We start from the raw sequence: 21,805 nt of genomic DNA, 5'->3' as shown, positions 1-21,805 counted from the left end.
GTTTTGCGTGACTTTGCACAGAGACTAGGCCCGATTGTTTTACAATTGTCCTTCACCACCATGGCGTGTTTCGCGCTGGAGAGTACATTGCGGGATTGTTAAACTACATCGACTACGTGAGCATATTGCAGTTTAACCTGTTCAAATTGGCAAGTATGATGGTCAGAGTTGGGTATCCAAGACATGCTATATGTGAGTCCTACTATTGTCATTCTCATTTCAATGATGGATGCGTGGGTACTCAAATTGGGCATCCTACTGATCCGCTCATGGACGAAGATGATGTCTCTCGATTTATGAAGGTTGCTAGTACCTCGAAATCGAGGCTCGTTCACGTCTACGTGCTTGAGATTACACCTGCGGATGCTCGGGCACGACAGCAGGAGGACCAAATTGAGTTCTTTAAAAAAAAATTGGAAACAAAATTGTCTAGTAGTGTTGTCATTGAAGAAATAGAGGAGCCCCATTTGGGGGTACCGAAACCAGTTAGGAAGAAGGCAAAGGTTATTCCACAAACACCTCCAAAGGCTATTCCACAAACACCTCTGTTAGGGTGGTATGAACCTGATCCCGAGTTTGAAAAATATATCGTTGATAGCTTGGTGAAAGCACATGAAGGATGGAAGGCGAAAGAAAGTGAAAATGAAATCGTTAACAAAAATCTGATGGATGAATTTGTTGTGGTTCAGGTATCCTAATTCGTGCTATAGTTGGTTGTGTTATAACTATAATAACTACCATATCTAAATGTGAATATTACTTTGTAGGATGATGATGGTGGTGTTACTGTTGGACATCCAATTGATGTTGGAAATAATGTTGTTGATGTACAACAAGTATTAAATGTGGAGTTACTTATTGCTATGCATGTATATAGTTGTTAACCGCATGCTTATTGCACTTACTGCTATGCATGCACATTGGTTTTGATATTAGTTTGCATGCATATTGGTTTTGATATTATGTTTTGTATTAAAAAAGGAGGGATATGGTTAACAAATTGTTGACTTTGCAGCCTACAAAATCAGTTGAACAAGGTTCTGAAGCTCAAGTTCAAACTGCAACTGGTGTACATGCGTCTCATGCGTCTCTGGCTAGCATGTGTCGGGATGAACAAATGTTTACGGATTATTTCGAAGAAATGACCAGGCAACGCGAGGCTGAGAGAGCCGCAGCCACGACCGCATCTTCCGCTGCAGCCGCAGCCAATTCTACCTCGAAGACAAGTAAACACCGCAAATTCTCTCCTGTGGTTGATGCTCACAATAATGAATCCCGACGGATGGCTGAAGATGCTGACATGCTGCATGACATAGCCCATGCCGAGATGAGAGATGTTGATTCAGACGATGAAGCGCCAATGCGTGGTCCTGTGGTGAAACAGCCGTTCAGACTCACTAATCAGTTGCCACATTTTAGTGTTGGAGATATCTTCGGCACCCGAGACTTCTTTAGGGAGGTCCTCCAACAGTATGGCGTGATGTCGAAGAGGTCCGTTCATATAAAAGTTAATGATGATACAAGATTGAGAGTTGTGTGCCGTGGGGCTGATGGTGAATGCCCTTGGTTTGTCTACATGAATAAGGAAAAAATGGTGCAATCATTGAACATGGAGCATATTCACATATGTTCAGAGGTTCAAGAAAATAAATGGATCACAGCTAAGTGGTTGGGGAAACAGTTCATTGAGAAGATTAAAGCAGATCCGGGTATTCCTTTAGTTGCAATCAGACAATGTGTAGATGAACAGTTTGGTTCCAGACTTAGTCGGATGAAGGCATATAGGGCTAAGGGGCACGCACTCACGGGCATATTTGGGAGCATCGACAAGCAATACAAGAAGCTCTTTTACTACAAGAATGAGCTGCTTCGAACGCATCCCGGCTCGACTGTTGAGATACATTATGAGAATCATAGACGTACACCGAGCTCAAGTCCGAGGTTCCTCCGTATTTATATTTGCCTAGGGCCACTAAAGATCGGATGGAAACGGTTCTGTCGACCTATCATCTTCCTTGACACATGTTTTTTGCGGGGGACTTATAAGTGACAAATATTGACTGCCATCGGGATCGATCACAACAATGGGTGGTGGCCTATAGCTTGGGCTGTTTGTGAGACTGAAAGCTATCAGCAGTGGCAATGGTTCCTAGAGCATCTAGATGAGGACTTGCAGCTATCAGAAAACGACCCTCGATATGTTTTCATGTCTGATTAGCAGAAGGTAAGTATTGCAATTGAAAATTTTTCCATTTCATATTATGACTTGGTAGGTAAAAACTTTCATTATGTATATGGACCGGGTTTGTCGAAGGTAATTGCTGAAAAGTATCCGCAGAGTGAGCACAGGTTTTGTGTACAACATATGTACAACAACTTTAAGAAGCGGTTCTCGGGTAAAGAGTTGAAGAAAAGGATGTGGCAAATATCTGAAAGCACGACTGTGGAGGTGTTCAAGCAGAAACTGGATGAACTTCGGGTGTACAACCAGGCTACCTATGAGCATTTGGTGGATGCGGCACCAAAAGAAAAATGGGTTAAGGCGTTCTTCTCTGCACATGTAAAATGTGATACACAGGTAAACAAGTTTTAAGTGTATAACACATGTTTTAAGTATATAACACTGCTTTGGGTTGTCAATCAAGAATCACCATCATCTAATGTTCAAATTATTGTGCAGCTGAACAATATGTGTGAGACGTTTAATGCTAAGATCGTTGAGGCACGTGAAAAACCTATTCTATCGTTGTTGGAGGAAATTCGAACAAAACAATTGGAGCGCATCCAGATAAGAGGTCAGTGGGTGAAGAACTACAACTACCCCGTACCACCTGTCATAAATGAGATCCTAGATAAGGCAACATCCAACTCTACTTCTTGGAGAGCCCTGTGGAATGGGGAAAATGAGTACCAGGTCTTTGGGCCTGCTGGTCAGTATGTGGTGAACATAGTCAATAGGAATGCACGTGTAGGCTTTGGCAGATCAGTGGGCTTCCTTGCGTGTATGCAGCAGCATCCATACTCAGGTGTAAGCACAATCTTACTGATTTTGTATCATCATTTTACGCTAGGGAGAGCATGGCGGCACTATATGAGCATGTGTTGTACCTTGTCAATGGTATGGAAAACTGGTCAAGGTCTTCAGAGGTTGGTTTTGAGCTGGACCCTCCAAACACCAAAAGGCAACGTGGGCGTCCAAGGAAACTGAGGAGAGAACAGCCTTAGGTAACACACATTTTTTCAGATTATATGTTTCAAATAATCTGGTTTTCGTCATTCACTATTCATGCAAGTTTGATTTGCTGATAGGTACGTCTACACGAGAATGAAGTTGAATCGCTACAGAGAACTGCAGTGCTCTCATGCGGTTGGTGTGGACAAATTGGGCACAATAGGCGGACTTGTCAGAATGACCCTTCAGGACCCAACAGCCAACGCAGTCAAACAAGTGGTCATGGGAGTCAACAGCCTGACGCGCACAGGGACCGACCGCCTCGCCCTCCTACGGAGACAACTGCTGGCCCGAGCCGTGCTGCTTCCTCATCAACCCATGTTCGGAAAGCTCAAAGATGTGGTCGTCGGAAGGCGGCTGATTGAATTGAATTGGCCTCCAATATGAAACTGTGATTTTTGTGAATGGCATTGCAAATCTCTAAACTTAACTTACTAGGTTTTTGTTGTAAATCACATACAGTCTGTGTGTCTACCCTTTAATACTTGGGTTGCCACTCTTTTTTGTTTGTTTTTTGCCCATGGAATAGTCAAGGGATGTGCAGACTGATGATGATTTAGGTATGTATTTAGGTAGGATTGCAGTACCCCCCTATGTACTTAAACCATCTACTTGATCAATTATTTTGTGTATTTTGTGGTATCCAATACCTCTCACAACTCTGATGACTATTACTACGAAGATTGTGTTTTATTTTTGCCATGTACTGCATCTGATATTACTAGTAGTACACACTTTGTGCAGTAAATTTGATATTAGTTGCCATGTACTACATGTGAAATTAGTTTCGTATGACACGTGATATTAACTATACCCAATTTGATATTAGTGTTGTATACTGCAACTGATATTACTATTATTGGGAGTACTATTTTCTGTAGTATGAAATTACTATCTGCATTTGAATTTATTTTCATATCTGCATTTGAAATTATTTTCATATCTGCATTTTCATATCAGATCAGGTGTTAAGACGCATTCGATTCAATCTATCTTCCAACTTCCAACTAACTCATTTAATGATACACTATCAACCTATATAAAAACCTGCACAACCAAATACATACACCTAAACACAACAAAATGGAGACTACCACAAATCAAAATCCAGTCGTTGGTGAAAAATTGTCCGAGGAAAAGTTGAAGAGTATAGCAAGATTAAAGCGACCCCAAAATGCAAACGACACGAAGGCGATACCGACACCATCCAAAACTGAGGTCCGTTTCTCAGCACTGGTCTTAGAAACTGCCGCCAATGTCACAGTTGTCTCAAGCTCAACTATGACAGCGACGTCTAACAATCAACACCCATTCGAATGGGCAATGGAATGGGAAGAATGGGTGGAAGAAGTCGAACAAGATCCATTCGAGTAGATGTCCATTAACACCAATTTAAGTAGGGTAGGATTTCCAACATGATCCACACGATTGTAACAAATATCTATATTTGTTGTATGACCACACGTCGGACTGACGACTGAAAATTTAAATGCCCATTTTCATAATTCTACTTCAGACGACGGTGCATCAAATAAAATTTCAATGCAATGTTTCATTCAATCCAACATCAGAAACTTCAAACTTCATAAAATTTGATTGTTAGACTTTAGAAAAAGGAAATTCAAATTAAATTGATGACAATCAAAATTTTTCCCAATAATCACGTACTGCAATCTACTTATCAAACTACTTGCTAAAATCCACGATAATGAACACAAATGAAACAAACAACTGAAACCCAGCAAATAAAAAAAATCAACTTCGTCCTCTCCTCCAACCAACCAAACCTTCGCGCGCGCCGATTCTGCCCAACCAAATCTTCGTGCGCCGATTCTGCCCAACCAAGTCAAACACCGCATACTTCAGATAAAAACCACTATAAAAGAAAGGAAGGGAAGATCAAAACAACAGGGACCAGAGGAAGAGAGGAAGAGACCAGAGGAAGCCAGAGGAAAAAGAAGGGAAGAGAGAGATAGAGGAGAGAGGCAGGATAGAAGGTGTGAAGAGAGAGATGCAATTATGACAAAACCTGCAAAATTAAATGAGTTGCTGACTTCATGAATAGTAGACGAAATTGAATTGTCCTAATTGCCCAAAGCCTGAAAAGGGCATTTTCGTCTCGAAACAGTGCAAAAGGACCGTTTTTGATATTAAGCCTTAGTCCAGGGACTGCTGGTGATATTTTTAAAGTCCAGGGACCATTTACGAGATAAACCCATAGTCCAGAGACCATTTTTGAAGTTCACTCAATATAAAAAAAATGGTCCTTTTGCACTGTTTTGAAACGAAAATGCCCTTTTGAGGGGTTTTGGGGGGGTTTGGGCAATTTGGTCTTTTTACACTTTTAACATTTTAAATCTGATATTATTTCAGTTATGTACTAAATCTGATATTTTTTCAAAATTATCATTCTTCTTCCCTTTTGTCATTCTTCACTTTATTTCTTTATTTCAATATTAGATTTAATTTATAAAATTAAATTTTAAATTTTGATTTTTAAATATCAATAAATTTTTTTAATTAAAACTATTAATTCGTGGACACTATAAATATTGATTAAAATTATTAAAGTTTGTTATTTAATATAATATGCAGCTGAATTGAAGAAGTACAAAAAATTAATATTAATCATGATGGAAAAATAAGAGCTATTCTATTTAGCCTCTGTTCGGTTGTTATAGTTGGTTGTGATAGAATATTATGAAGTTGACTAAAATTTTTATCTAGGAGTATTTTTGTTGAAATTTTCTAGTAATTTTGATTGTTTTCAGATTAATATACGAAAATTGTATTAGTCTTACATTAGATGCATATTTATTTCAGAATAAATCGTGTTATATGATCTATTTATGATTAAAGCTATTAAATGTTGATTAAAACTAAGGCGTTGTCATATCTTATTGATTAAATATAAGACACTGTCAAATATTGATTATGCTATTAGTTTTTGTTATTTAATAATTTTTATAATTAAAAAAATTTATTGATATTTAAAAACTGAAATTTAAATTTAAATTTTTTAAAATTAAATCTAATATTGAAATGAAGAAACAAAGTGAAAGATGACATAAAGGGAAGAAGAATGATAATTTTGAAATAATATCAAATTTATTACGTAACTGAAATAATATCAGAATTAGAATGTTAAAAGTGTAAAAAGACCAAATTGCCCAACCCCCCAAAACCCCCCAAAAGGGAATTTTCGTCTCTAAATAGTGCAAAAGGAACTGGACTACTGTCGTGGGAGACTTTGTCGAACCAGTTAGAGAATTCTTCTATACGGGTCAGCTGCTCAAGAGCCTCAATACGACCATCATTGCCCTCATCCCGAAGACGAACAACAATCTCAAAGTCGAGGACTTTCACTTGATTGCATGCTGTAATGTTGTCTATAAAGCCATCGCTAAGATCATTTCCAAGAGGATGAAGTTGCTGTTGCCAAAGCTCGTGAACCAAGCCCAGTCGGCTTTCGTCTCGGATAGAAGCATCATGGATAACATCCACTTGGTCACGGAGCTCATGCGTTCCTATGATCGTGTTAGGGGAGTGCCTCACTGTACGGTGAAAATTGACCTACGCAAGTTCTACGACACCATTTGTTGGGATTTCCTTGAAGATGTCCTCCTTGGACTTAACTTCCATCATATATTTGTGGAGTGAGTTATGGAGTGCGTCACGACACCAACCTACTCTATCATTGTAAATGGAAGTTTCCACGGGTTCTTCAAAGTTAATAAAAGGGGACTGAGGCAAGGTGATTCGATGTCCCCGGCCCTCTTTTTCCTGTGTATGGAGTATCTCTCTTGCTTGCTCTCACTCCGTACTCAGGGCCCCCATTTTACTTTTCACCCTCACTGTGTCTCGCTTGGTATTACTCACCTTGCTTTCGTAGATGATCTTATGCTGTTTAGCCATGGAGACCCGTACTCGTTATACGTCCTTGATGAAGTAGTGAAGGAGTTCTCGGCTTGCTCGGGACTTGAAGTGAACCAAGGGAAATCTTTCTTTCAGGAACGATGACAGACGAAAGAAGAGAAGTCCTCATCAACACATTTGGATTCCCTGTCGCTCATCTACCGATCAAATACCTTCGCATTTTGTTGGCTTCACGCATGCTTAAGATGGCAGACTACTCTCAACTCATTGAGAAATTCTCTTCAACCGTTAAAAAATGGAATTGTAAGTCGTTGTCCTTTGCGAGTAGACTTGATCTTATTCGGACTTGCTTGCAGGGTGTGGAGGCGTATTGGCTACAAGCGTTTCCTACTGTTTGCACGACCACTACAAGACTTACGGCGATAGCGAGAGAATTCCTGTGGGGATCCAAGTAAGCTAAAGTTGTGTAAGGACATCTGCCTCCTAACAACCGAGGGCGGGTTGGGACTGCGGGACCTGGACAGCTGGAACACGGCCCTCCATGCTAAAATCCTTTGGAATATTTTGCCAAGAAGGACACGTTATGGATCCAATGGATGCACACAGAAATCATTAGAGGCGCTGACTTTTGGAAGTGGAGCCCGAGACCGAAGATAGACTCCCCCTTCATCAAGCATCTTATATCTATCCGGGACGAAATGGGGGGAAAAGTCCCAAGACAGGAGGTGGAGAGGATGCTGACACAATGAAATTGAGGCAAAGGCACACAGGCGATAGCCCCATGGTGAACGCCGGTTTCTGGGCGAAGTTCGTCTGGAAAGACCTCCTCACCCCGAAGTTCTCATTCATCTACTAGTTGGCACTCCAGGAAAAACTCACGGCACATGACCGAGTTTCTTGTTCGATTATCGAGAAGAGTTGTGCCTTCTGCACGGCACAGGACGAGACGATTGAGCACCTCTTCTTTAAATGCGCGGAAACGAAAAAGGTTCGGGAAGAGATACGCAGTTGGACCGGGATGCAACGTGGGTCCACGACCATCAAAAGTGCAATCAAATGGATCGCAACGCACAAGACGGGCTCGGCTATTATTCAAAAAGCAAGGAGGATTGCCCTTATGGCCTCGGTTTACTTCATTTGGAAGGTCAGAAATGCACACATCAATGATGGAAAGAAGTTTGATGCGGACAGAACGACATCCCTCATCAATTCAACCACTTATAGTCTTCTTTACTCTCGATATCCTGATGATCAGGTCATCCAACACCTACCGGAGAAGCGATGTCAGACTTAGAAGAAATTCCTGGGTCCCTTTACCTAGTGTTCGGACCTTGGAGAGCCTTTTGGTGCTGCTAACGTGGGTACTCTTTTTCCTCTTGGGATATTTTTTCCTTTGGGTTTTTGGTCTCAAGAGGTTTTAACGAGGCCCTGCCCAACCCCCCTGGGTTAGTGAGCAGTACCATCGCTTGGAACTAGTTGTTTGTCTCATTTTCTTTTTACTTATCGCTGGGATTTATTTCTCCTCGAGTCTTTCTGCCCTCGTATAATGACTGGGTCTGTCTGACATTCTCTCCCTTGGGTATGCCCAAGAAGTAGTTTGTAACATTTGTTTCATCTTTTCATTGATTTAATTATAAAAAAAAGAGGTTTGTTACGGAGATGAGTATCAGAGTAGAGTATGGGTAGTGGCACTCTGGTCCAGACCGCAAGACATTTATTTGAAATATATTACTCCCTCCGTCTCATAATAGATGTCACACTTTCCTTTTTGGTTTGTCCCACAAAAGATGTCGCATTTTCAGTTTTAGAATAAACTCTCTCACATAAATATAAAAACTATATTTTCTCTTTCCATTTAACACACAAAACTAAACCTCCTAAAGTCCTGTGCCGTCCCACAAGTGTGACATCTTTTGTCCACCAAAAATAGTCTTATTGGTAGATAACATGAGTTTTAATACATAATTATTAAAATATGGTAGATAAATAAATAAAATAGGTAAAATATGAGAGAGAAAGAAAAAATATGGATAAAGTAGAATAGTGAAAGATAAAAAATGAATAATAAATTTAAAGTAACTTTCTATTTTTAGTATGCTAATAGTTTTGATGGATAGACATAAATGGAAAGATGAAGATATTTTTATTGGACAAATTTTAAATTATGCCATTTTTGTTATTTAATTTTGTAAAGTAGATGATGATTAATATAATTGAAGAATTAAAATTAAAATTGTTGATTTAGATATATGATGAGAGATATGAGATTGTAGGAATTGTGGTTTTATGCATAATTGATGCGGTTGATAATGTTGGAAATGAGAGGTATAAGTTGGGTACGAGTAGGGTTGCCATTACACTGATGTTTGTTATTGGCACAAAAATGGATCTCTTTAGCTCATTTAACTCAAGCCATGACCAAATCTATCCATCTCCGAAGCTTCAACACATGGACCCACCAAGTATTGGTGTGACTTCTAAACTCTGCAATGGCGAGCTTCACCTTGTCTTCACATGTGATTCCTACTCCAAGTAGGTTGGGATCAAACTTTCTATGGAACTTAAGCAAACTGTGCTTGATGTTCTCCTTTAGTTCATCATAGCTCGGCTCATATTCTTCCCCTTCATACTTCTCACAATTATACCCCTCGTATTCCCAAAGCCCTCGTAGTCATGATGATGTCTACCTTGGTACTCCGGGCATCTTTCATCTCTTCCACCTCTTCCGTGACCATTACCCCAAAGTGATCCCTCCAACTCCGCTCATTACCATCATACTCCGAGTTATCCCCCACACAATTTTCTAGCAGTCTATGATCTTGCCTAGGTTTCCTTGTGTTATCGGGAGGCTTGATGTTAGATTGTTGTTTCCTCAACATATTCATTTTACTATGTATAGATATCTTGTCTAGTACATGCTCTAGACAAGATATCCACCACAAGCTAAAGGCTCACCAGTTTCCTTCCTTACTTCTTCAATCTCCACCTCTGGTTCCGGGTCTAGGAAAAATGGATCGGCCACTCGGGGTAGTGGTCTTTCCAAATCACCTTCCTAAAGACCGTCCTCAATTCTGGTGCTCCTTATCTCTGTACTCCTTCGGTTAGATCTAAACTCTCATTCTCCTTGCTTACGGCGGGGGGTACATCTTCATCATCCTTCATCACTGGTCCTTCATAGCCACGCCCTGATCTCAGAGTAATCTGACTGATGTTTGCCTTGTCAGGTGGTTTCACCGAGGCTGGTATCCTTCATTCATTCCCTCGCATCTCACTCAATGAAGTAGCGATCTGAGACATTTGCTTAGCCAACATGTCCATTGCAGCTTTCTGCTCCTGCTGTGCATCCTGAAGTTTATGCACCACGTCATTGTTGGATTGCATGTTGTTCTGCATATGCTGTTGAGAGCTGACTAGGTCATGCACCATATCATCTAGATTCCTCTAGGGTTTATAGTTGGGTTGGCTGGAACTCGATCCTTGACCATGGTTCGGTCCACTCCCCTGATTCTGGCGGAAGTTCCCTTGACCTCCCTTATTGTTATTGTGTTGGTTTCCTGACCCTTGATTTCCTTGGTGGTTAGGCTGGAAATTCTGATAATTCCCGGTGGTGTTTCTCTGGTGTGGTGGCACATATGAGCTTCCTTGGTTGTTTTGATTTCTATTGCCCCAATTAGGCTAGTCTCCTTGAGTTCGGTAGCCCCAGTTATTCTGCCCTTCTTGACTCCTCCCTGACCAATTCGAGTTGTGATGCGGCCCTTCTTGATTTCGGTTAGGCCAATTCTGTTGGTTCTCAGCTGGACCAGGATTCTGAGGTTGAGGTTGTTGGTTTAGTCCATCTGAAACAGGGGTTGTCTCTCCATGGGGCTCCTTTAATCTTCCAATGGTTCCAGCCTGTATTCTGGTTATCTGATTCCAATTTCCCATAGCGTTCGCCTGGGCTTGGTATTCTCCATCGGTTGACGGACCATAATAGAGTTGGAGTTGATTTTCTTCTTGACCTGACGACTTCTCCTTCTCCTGTGAGATAGGAGAATTCTTCTTTTCAATTGTGCTTAGAAGTGCCCTTTCCAATCGATCTATTCTGTCACCCACTCCTTTCCTGCTCTTGCACCGCATTTTCTAAGCTCATTCTAACAAGATTACGCGGGTTATCATAGGCCTTCTTTGCATCGATCAACCTCCCAAGGGTATCTCGTGCTTCACTCGAGGAATTCATCAAATCCTTGGACTCAGGATTAGCTCCCTCATAAAATAGGTAATAGGTTTCAGCCTCCATCATTCTGTGGTTGGGGCAAGCATCGAGCAATCCTTTGAATCGAGACCAATACTGACTCAAAGACTCATCGTAGTCTTGTTTGCACTCCAAAATCTCCTTCTTAAGGGCATTGGTTTTGTTTGAAGGGAAAAAGTAGTCCAGGAATTCCAGCTTGAAGTCCTTCCAGGTGTGAATTGAGTCATGTGGCCGTCTTAACAACCATGTGTTGGCTTCTCCTTTCAAAGCGAACGGGATCGCGCGCAGGCGATAGTCCTCCTCCGTCGCATCATTTGGCCTTTTCTGAATGCTGCACAGCTTGCTGAATTCATTCAAGAACACGTATGGACACTCATTCCTTCGCCCCGCAAAAGTAGGTAAAATGCCTAGCACGTTCGTCTTTATGTCAATGGATCTCTGACGTTGATTTGAAACAATAGCTTGAGCTGGCTCGTCATCTAGATGTACAGTGAGCGAACCAATCTCAGGATCGGGATTAACTTGGTTTGCCATGTCCCTGACTGCTTCCTCCTCTGTTTCTGATGGCGACTTAGGGTCCTCTCCGCCTGACGAAATCCAATCTTCGTTACTGACTGAACCAAACGGAAATGGATTTCCTGTCGTCAGCCCCGATCTGGTGGTGACCGTAGATGTTGTCTCCTTAACCCGCCACCTGAACTGAGCGTTCCTTGACCCAGACGAGTTACTCCAGTTTCTAAACCGTGAGCCTCTGCTCATAAACTGAAAAGGAAAGAAAACGAAAAATCAAAACTATATACGTCAAAATCTCTAAACACAAACACAAACTACGCCATCCATCCCCGAAAACGACGCCATTTGAAAGTCCGCTAGATCACAAGGTCTAGGAACTCAGAGAATCCTTGAAATCCTCGGTCGTTGGACACACAATCTTTTTCTGTTTCAAAACCCTCAACCCAAGATACTAAAAACTAGTACTCCATCCGTTCGCGAAGAGGAGTCCCGGTTGAGTTGGGTGCGAGTTTTAAGAAAAGTTTGAGTGTAATAATTTAAGTGTGTGATAATGGAATGTGGGACCCATTTATATTATTATTTGCTTTATTCTTTGAAATAATGAAATCTAACATTAAGAGAGAGAGTGAGAAATTGCAATCAAAGTGGATTAAAATTAATTGCAGCTTCTAAATTAAGGGAAAAGTTGGGTCATTTTTTATACCGAAGATAAAATGTCTAACCGGGACTCCTAATGGCGGACGGATGAAAATGGCCAACCGGGACTCCTATTCGCGGACGGAGGGAGTATAAGGAAGTAGGGATCGAATCCCACAGAGATGGAAACGTAAGAAAGCATCCATCTTCATATATTCAACCGATTCAAGCATAAACATGAATGAAACAGAGCAACAACCCAGATTCAAACAGAGCACGACGACTCGAACGTCGGAAAAACACAAATCACCGGAAAATTACTCAGATCTACGATAGCTAGACGAAGTGAACTAAGAACAGTAACCAAAAAAAAAATAACCATGCAGAATTCAATAGATCGAAACATTGGATGCTTCATCCGCTCTGGATCCAAGCCATCCACAATAAACCACAACAAATTCCATCTCCGATCACTCCGATCTAACCAAATTCCTCCGATCAACTACAATTCCAACACAATCCAACTCCAACAAAACAAATCAAGTGCGAAAAGCATCCAAGGCAAAGCAACAATCAACGCAAATATAAAACAAAAACAAAACATAAACTTCCATAGCTAAACGATTCAGAAGTCAACGAGGATTCAACAACAAAACAAACGCCGAGCTTCGAACAACGAAGACTCGGGGAAATTCAGAACAGAAAGTAAAACGAAAGCAGTAAATTGTTTCTTCGCCTCTCGTGGAGACGGTGGTACTCAACAACAACTCAAAAAATGAGCCCCAACCCCTTGAGTTTCCGATAACCCCCAAGTGTGTGTAGTAGAAGTGTATGAAAGTGAGCTAAGAGCAAAATGTGAGAGATGATGATTTCATGTTTGTTGCGTGCTCTCTATTTATAGACGTGGAGGTGATCTTCTAGAATCTTCTTGAATTCCCTTCTTTGCCCTCCATCTAGCAATCTCCTCCGTCTGGCAATTTTTTTCCTTTTCTGCTCACTTTCTCGCCAAACTCCTTCACCAGGTGATTTTCTTCCTTCCTTCCTGGATCTGGCGATTTTTTCTACACACCTGACTTAAAAGCTGTGTTAGACCCAGAAATCCGTTGAATTTAACCCCATAACCAATGCATGAAATTAGTCTTATCAATATTTTAAGCGCAAATTTAGCAGAGAGATAATTGACATATCATAGATCAGGTAAAAGTAAAATTATAGCGTAATCTAATAACAATAACACAATCTGATCACAAAATAAGAACATGACACAAATAAAGGAACTAGAAAAATTGACCCAATCACTTATAAGAGCAAGAACATATAACTGTGATATATACCAAATGATGTGAATCTTCGTAGGGAGAAATCTATAATTGTGTTTTTCTAAAACTTGCTCTAAAATGACAATCTCAAACTCACAATGAAAGGATATGATCCAATCCAAAAAAGGGCTCGATTAAATGAAATTACATGGAAGAAAAAGAGATAGGAAAAAATGTACTCCCTCCGTCCCATAAAAGATGTCACACTTTCCTTTTTAGTTTGTCCCACAAAAGATGTCACATTTCCCTTTTTGGAAAAAGTTCTCTCTCACATGAATATAAAAATTATATTTTTTCTCTCCATTTAACACACAAAACAAAATCTCCTAAAATCTCGTGCCGTTCCACTAGTGTGACATCTTTTATGGGACGGAGGGAGTATGAAGTAGAAAACCTCTTTAGGACCTATGGTTCTCCTCCCGAAACAAAGAGATATAAAACATGACAACTTTTACAGGGACCACCACCTACATTGGCTCCATAATTCTAAATGAACAGGTTGAGCTGTAATGAGAAAGCGGAGTTAGAATGAAGTTCTTGGAAGTTGTTCTTTGTTTAAAGTAGGACTTTCGAAGGTGCAAGTCTCCAAACATTAAACCGTGTCCAATCCTTATTCTACTGCGTACCGTTTTATAATTCTATGATTGAGCTTTATTCTTAGGATTTTGATGCGTTCTATTAACAATAGATGTTTGTTCAGGTCTTGGTAGAATACTAAAGGTTATGAATTTCCTTTTTCGTTATCATGTAGTATGTGTTCGGTCAATGTATATGGCTTTCTATCCTTATTCTACTGCGAACTGTTATTCTTATTCTATGATTGAGCTTTATTATTAGAATTTTGATGCGTTCTTTAACCAACAGATGTTTCAAATTTTCTCGGGTCCTTGTGTGATGATAGATACTAATAATGATTTTGAATTTCATATTTCGTGATTATGTACATGTGTGTTGAACGAATGCATATGGCTTTCTACCATACTCTTCTTATATCTCTCCATTAATTGTAGTTTTCCAGATCTTATTTTCATTAGCTAACAATTTCATATATTCCGATTTTTCACCTTTATTTTATTGCTTCTTTTATCCACCATTAAATGTCTAATTTTCATTTTTTTTTACGTTCAATAACAAATGTCCTATTTCACTTTTACTCTATTCGTCTGTTATTAAATGCTCCAATTTTCCTTTTTCGTCAGTCCTCCATCAATCGTATCACTTTTACTATACTTCTCATGTCCCATAAAAATAGAGACATTTGAGACATTACACGTTTTAATGTATAATTGTTAAAGTAAGACATATAGTATATTAGTGGAGAATACTTTATTAGAAAGAAAGAAGTTACCAAAATAGAAATGAAGTATTTTTATGTGATGGACCAAAATGGAAAATATCTCTAATTTTATGGGAAAGATTTAGTATTTGACAAGTGGATCCAACATCTACTAACTCACTCTATTTACTTACAATTTATTATAAATCAATATATAAAAATAACTCATATTTACTAATTTTTTTATACCAGTTTTTTGACAGTTTCTTAAAATTCAAGACGACAAAAAATGAGATAATTATTGATGGATGAAGTGTTGAAGTGCTATTTCTGGAAGTGGACTATACTTTCCAATAAATCAATATAGTGAAGTACTCCCTCCGTTTTATAGTAGTGGAGAAATTTCATTTTGGCACGAAAATTAAGAAAAATTGTTAAATGAGTTAAGTAAAGGAAGAATAAACTATGAAAAGAAAAATGTAGAGAGATGAAGAGAGAATAAAGTAAGTAAGAAGAAATATATTGACTTTTACTAAAAAAAAAGAAAAGGAAATGACTCCATTATATGGAACTTACTAAAATGACAAAATATCTCCACTGCGTGGCACGGAGGGAGTATAAAAATAAGAACCACTATTCATTAACTTTTTAGTTTTTTCTATAAAATCAACTAATTTCTTAAAAGTTATAATCAGTAAAAGTATATTCATTGACGGATGGAGGAAATATTAGTTAAATTGCGTATCCTTCGAGTATATTCTCATCCCTAATACTTCCCCCGTCCCAAGATAAGTGACTTACTTTTTTTGGGCACGAGATTTAAGGAATTGTATTTAAATAAGTTAAAGTGGAGAGAGTAAAGTGTGAGAGAGTCAAAAGTAGAGGAGAGAAAGAGAGAATAAAGTAGGTGGAGAATAAAGTAAGAGAGATGACTTTTTGCTAAATATGAAAATAGGTCACTTATAGTGTGATATCGCAAAAAGGAATACAAGTCATTTATCTTGGGATGGAGGGAGTATAAACTTAGATTATATGGGAAATTCACTTTCCTAATATTGTGCATTAAAATCTGCTGCATATCTTATCTACTCCATCAATTATCGATTTCTGTATAAATACGTTTACATTGTGTGTGTGTCACATACACTACACGTAACGTTATTGTGGAGTTTCACTTCGACAAAAGTGTGTGATGATTGCCATTTAAATATACGTGTATTCTTGTCTTTCGTTTCTTGCACTCTTTGTTCTTGCCTTCTTGAAATCTTAATTCATCTTCAATTCTGCCGTTTGCCGAGTGAGTCTTCCGATTTTTTGTTTTCTTGATCAATTGATTGCTGAATTACTGCACATATTTATTTTCTTTCTGAAAATTGTTGTTAATTTGACAAGGGATAGATGGGGAGAGTGTTTGCTGTGACTCTCGAGGGAAAGATCTATAGTTGCAAGCACTGTGGAACTCATCTAGCGCTTGATGATGATATCGTCTCCAAGGTTAAACCTTTTTTTTTTTTGTTGATTTCTTTCTGGTGATCAATTCGATGTAAAATCTTGAAATTGGGTTTGCCTAAAGCCTCTTCTAATCTTGTCTTGATCTGCTTTCTTTGATTGTTTGGGAATTTTGTAGTTTGTTTTAGTTCAGATGATTATCAGCTTTCGTTTTCTTGATCATATTCACAATCATTGTTTCTCAGATCTGGTTTTAGTTGGGATATATAGTTGACTTTTTTTGTTGGAATCATAGCAAAATACCCCCTCCGCCACCAATACAAGAGCACATTTGACCGGACATGATTTTAAGAAATGTAGTAAAAAGCGGGTTAAGAAAAGTTAGTGGAAGGGGAGTCCTACTTTTGTACTCCCTCCAAAAGTGGGTAGAGTAAATGAGATGTTTAAAAAAAGTGGGTAGAGCATAAGCAGGAGAAAAAGTAGGAAAAAGGAACTTTCTATTTTTAGATATGAGAGTATTTTTTGTGAACATCCCAAATGACAAAATGGGACTATTTTCGTGGACGGAGGGAGTAGTATATTAGTTTTATAATGAAATATGATTGAGATAAAGTTAGTGGAATGTGGAGTCCATTATCAAAAGTAGTAAAAAAACAAATGAGAAGTTTATTGGTGGACGGACGGAAATGGCAAAATGGGATGTTTATTGGTGGATGGAGGGAGTAATTACTAATGTTGGTAGAGAGTACTTGAGTCATAATACATTAATTTGTTGAGAGTATATAATCTTATTGTAGTTTGCATATATCTAATTATGCAAAGTGGATGTCTGAAGTAGTTTCTTACTGCCTAGTACAGATATGGGGCAAAAGTTGAGTACAATTCTCGCCTCAACATTGTACAGATGACTTATACATTTGTTGTGCTAGTCTTAAGTAAGTGTCTGTTTGCAATGCCGAGCATAATAAATGAAATGTTGTCTAACATTGACTTTCATTGAAATGTATTATGAAACTTTTGTTGGGATTTTGTATTTAGAGGCTGTAATTCATAGAGGAGACCACTTGTTAGTACCATATTGTTCTTGTTTTCTTGTTTCTTGTCAGTGATGTGCAAGTGTTCAATAATAAATAGGAGTACTACATATTGTAAAGTGCTACCAATATTATACATTAAATCTCAAATGTTTTACATGTCATACTGAGATTTTTCAAATCGAGGCACACGCATACTCTGTCTCACCTTGTATCTTTTGCTTCAGTCTTTCCACAGCAGGCATGGAAAGGCTTATCTCTTCAGTAAAGTGTAAGTTTTTCTTAATTTCTTGAAACTAATACATGGGTTTTAACACTAATTCTACGGAATGGATCTCCCATATGATGTGTAACTTTTCTCATCTATCGTGATTTTCGGTAAATTAGATATTCATAAGATTTCTTGTTCTTGCGACAGACTGAAGTCTTCATATGTTTGATGTTGTATCAAACATCAGTTTCGGGGATCTTATATTATGTTTCCTATATGTTCCTAAAATCTAAATTTAAAAGCGCCAATCCTCACTGATTTCCGACTGGTTAAAAGGTTGTAGATCATAAACCGAGTGGAATCTGGAGATGGCATTAAGCATTCTTAGCAAACACATTTGCACTATAGAAGATGATGACTAATAGACATTACATGTATTCTAATGCTCGATCTTGAAGTGAGTGCTGTTTACTTTGCGTTGCAGAGCAAATGTAACGCTTGGCGAGAAGGAAGAGAGAATGATGATGACTGGATCACACATAGTTGTTGATATATTCTGCGTCCAATGTGGTTCAATTGTTGGATGGAAATATGTAAGATCGTTCCTTAGTTAAACGCATAATTTTCACTTTTCATTATCTTTTGATCGGTAAGGTTCAAGTAACGATCGTGTGTTTGTTGTCTTCAGGAAACTGCTCGTGAAAAGAGTCAAAAGTACAAAGAAGGAAAATCTGTTCTTGAGCGGTCTGTTTTGTGTCTGAATACCACATTATAGAAATCGGTGTGATGATAATGCTTGTATGGTTTTTGAGATATCATCATTCGTGCCACAGGTTTAAGATATCCGGGCCAGATGGAAGCAATTATTGGGTTAGCCACGGAGCACATTTCGGAGGAAGTGATGCTGATGATGTCTGAATCAGTCAGCTCGATCCTAATCACAAATGAATATCGTCATCTTCAATTGTACATTCGTAAACCTCTTCATTCTTCTTCTTTGACTCTGCTTCTGAATTGATGATTGGATGGACTGTTACCATCGGATTAACATCTCGTTTGCTGTTGTTACGTGGTTCGTTTACATTCCGATGGCATTTAATTTCTCAAGGAACTGACATTGCTCATTAGGTCTTCATGTGTAGTTTATGTTCAGAATGAGCTGATGTCTTAGTTTCATGATTGTTTGAGTTGGCCTTTGGTTTGAATTGGACATATAAATGTACAAATAATAAAATACTATTAACTTGACACAATTTGTTAATATTGCACTTTGTTGTTATCTTCTTCTGCTCTTGTCTATTATTGGATTCCTTAGGTTGTTGTTAACTTAGATATGGTAGTATTTGATTAGGAAAGCCATTGATCTGGAATATCAAATGAGTGAGCCACAAATTTTTCAACCTAAACAATAGGCAACTGATACCTATAATAATGCAAAAGTCATTCCAACAAATGGTGCCAATAAATTTTATTAGAGACCTAAAAGGTGAAAATCAAAATATCTTGTTCGTGGTTTCGGAATCTTAATCGGGCAGGTAAATTTCAATTTTGAACCGTGAACCGAGTATTAAATATAAGCAAGTTTTCACGGTCAGAAGTTTTGAAGTGCTAAAGATCTGAAAGTGCAGAAATATTTTCCTTTACTTTTATGACATTTACATAGTTTTATTGCACTTTTCTTAGTTTGTAGCATAAATCACTTTTCATGTACGGAGTAGTTAATAGATGGGCTGAGTTGCTCTGCTGTGCAAAATGCCACAGTAGGAGATGCTGTGGTGATCCAAATCATTCAAAATTAAAATGAAAAAAAAATAATATAAGTAAATGAAATTAATCTGTGGTGTAGATCACCACAGCATCCCTGCTGTGGCATTTTGCATAGCAGGGGATCCCAGTCCTTAATAAATCTCTTTCTTCGCATTGCTAAATACTCCCGCCGTACCACAATAATTGTCACTGGCACAATTTTTTAGAAATGTAAAGAAAAATTAGTTGGAAAAATTAGTGGAATGTAAGACCCATTTTTTTATATTGGTTTTATAATAAAATATGAGTGAAGTGAGTTAGTGGAACGTGAGACCTACTTACCATTTATGGTAAAAATGAAGTGTGGTAATTATTATGGGACGGACTGAAATGGAAAAGATGACAATTATTGTGGACAGAGGGAGTAACTTTTTTGATCTGCAGTTTCCTTTGCGTTTACTGTTTTTTTCAATAATACTCCCCCCGTCTTGCAATAGGAGTCGTATTTAGTTATGACACAGATTTTAAGAAATGTAAAGAAAAGTGAGTTGAATAAGTTAATGAAATATGAGTCTCACTTATGTATATTAGTTTTATAACAAAATGTGATGGAATAAGTTGGTGGAATGTGAGGTTCACTTACCATTTAGGCAATGTTTGGTTAGCGGGAAAGTAAAGTTTGCAAGAAAAATGATTCCTTAGAAAATGAATGCCGGGAATATATTTAAAACATTGTAATTAATAATAATAATAATAATAATAATTATAAAACTATACTATATTGCTTAAATATGTAAGAATCCTAAAACTGGGAAAAAGAATATCTAAGAAAAGTTAGGATTCAGAATCTTGGAAAGTTGTACTAACTTTCCTTGTTCTCGGATTTTGATTACTTTCTCAGTTTGATTAAAAACCGAAACAATCACAAGAATTTAAAATTTAAATAATCAGATTACTTTCCTAGACAGAATCCTGGCAACGAAACATGGCCTTATGGTAAAATGAAATATGACTCTTATTATTGGATGAACCAAAATGACAAAATAAGACTCTTATTGTGGGACGGGGGAGTAGATGACATCATTTAACTCATCGATAGTGATATCAAAATATTTTTTTTCATTTCTATCATGTCAGATACAATTTCATAAAAAATCATTCCGGAATAATTGTAAATAAATTCAAATTCATCGTTTTTTTAAACAATTTAAAGTTGTCGAACATATTATAATGTGACTGTAATTAAGGATTAATCTTCATATTTTCCCTTTTAACTTTTTTTTTTATAAAAATATGCTTAAGTTCCAATTTAAAATTTCAAATCTCAAATTATTTTTTTAATGTGACTAATATATTCAGCATATGATATTAATTTTATAAGTTAAATCATTCTAACAACTTCAGAATTAACATACGTCGTTTTGTCTAATGTCACATTTTAAAATGTTTATATCAAGAGTACTTAATCTTGTTTGAGTTCATGCTTGCCATACATAGTAACTAGTACTAGTATCTTTTTTCAAGCGCCTCTTAAAATTAGAAATTTTTGAAACGACACAGTTTTGACGTAAAATTAGTAAAATAAGAGAAAAATAGAAAAAAAAGTGTATTAGTGAAAAATGATCTCACCTCATTAGAGATAAAGAAATTTCCTTAAATAGAAACTTTCTAGTTATAGAGGATGGATCATAAAAAAAGAATTTCTATTTTTAGAGGACGGATGGAGTATTTAACTCTTAGTTTGTAGCCCGGAACTCAGATGTTATTATGGTTATATATTTATACAAGGGTATAATGGTATTAAAATATTAGAAAAACTAAGCCTAGTTATTAGTGCATAAGTATTTTACATAACAGCCCTTTCCCTATAAAGCTCTATATTTCCCATTAATGTCCGACCCTTTATTCTTCCACCTTTCGGACCAAATTTTACAAACAAATGAGATTAGTTTGATTAAGATCGATAAATTATATAGTTTGAGTTAATGATGATTTATAGATTAGATATAATTCAAACGATTGATAATAGTAATAATGTGAATAATAATAGGATTGAGTTAGTGATATTAACAACATTAATTATTACTATTATCATTACAATGATTATTATTTTATAAAATATAATAGGATTATTATACTTTTATATTTTAATATTATTAAATATTTTTAAATGTAGTATGTTATACTTATAGTTTTGTAAATTAATATATGTAGTACTAATTATTATTTTTATGTATATTAAATTAATAAGTATAATATGTTTAAATTGTTATATTTTAATG

The 21,805-nt window shown here is 37.4% G+C and overlaps 1 protein-coding gene across 2 annotated transcripts; it reads left to right on the top strand.

Moving 5' to 3' along the window:
* Nucleotides 1–16,220: 16,220 nt before the first annotated feature.
* LOC125186243 (protein yippee-like) lies at nt 16,221–19,045 on the top strand. Of its 2 annotated transcripts, none has more exons than XM_048082596.1 (6): nt 16,221–16,380; nt 16,476–16,577; nt 17,794–17,837; nt 18,262–18,370; nt 18,466–18,521; nt 18,611–19,045. In XM_048082596.1, exons 2-6 carry the CDS (start codon nt 16,482–16,484, stop codon nt 18,693–18,695), a joined length of 390 nt encoding a protein of 129 aa, XP_047938553.1. In that variant the 5' UTR covers nt 16,221–16,380; nt 16,476–16,481; the 3' UTR covers nt 18,696–19,045. The 2 variants fall into 2 exon arrangements, with proteins under 2 accessions (XP_047938553.1, XP_047938554.1); XM_048082597.1 differs by having other exon boundaries at nt 16,223–16,380; nt 16,482–16,577.
* Nucleotides 19,046–21,805: the final 2,760 nt, after the last annotated feature.

Source organism: Salvia hispanica, chromosome 5 (genome assembly GCF_023119035.1).
Source record: "Salvia hispanica cultivar TCC Black 2014 chromosome 5, UniMelb_Shisp_WGS_1.0, whole genome shotgun sequence".
In the NCBI taxonomy this organism is placed as follows: Eukaryota; Viridiplantae; Streptophyta; class Magnoliopsida; order Lamiales; family Lamiaceae; genus Salvia; species Salvia hispanica.
This window is presented reverse-complemented; position numbering and strand designations above follow the sequence as displayed.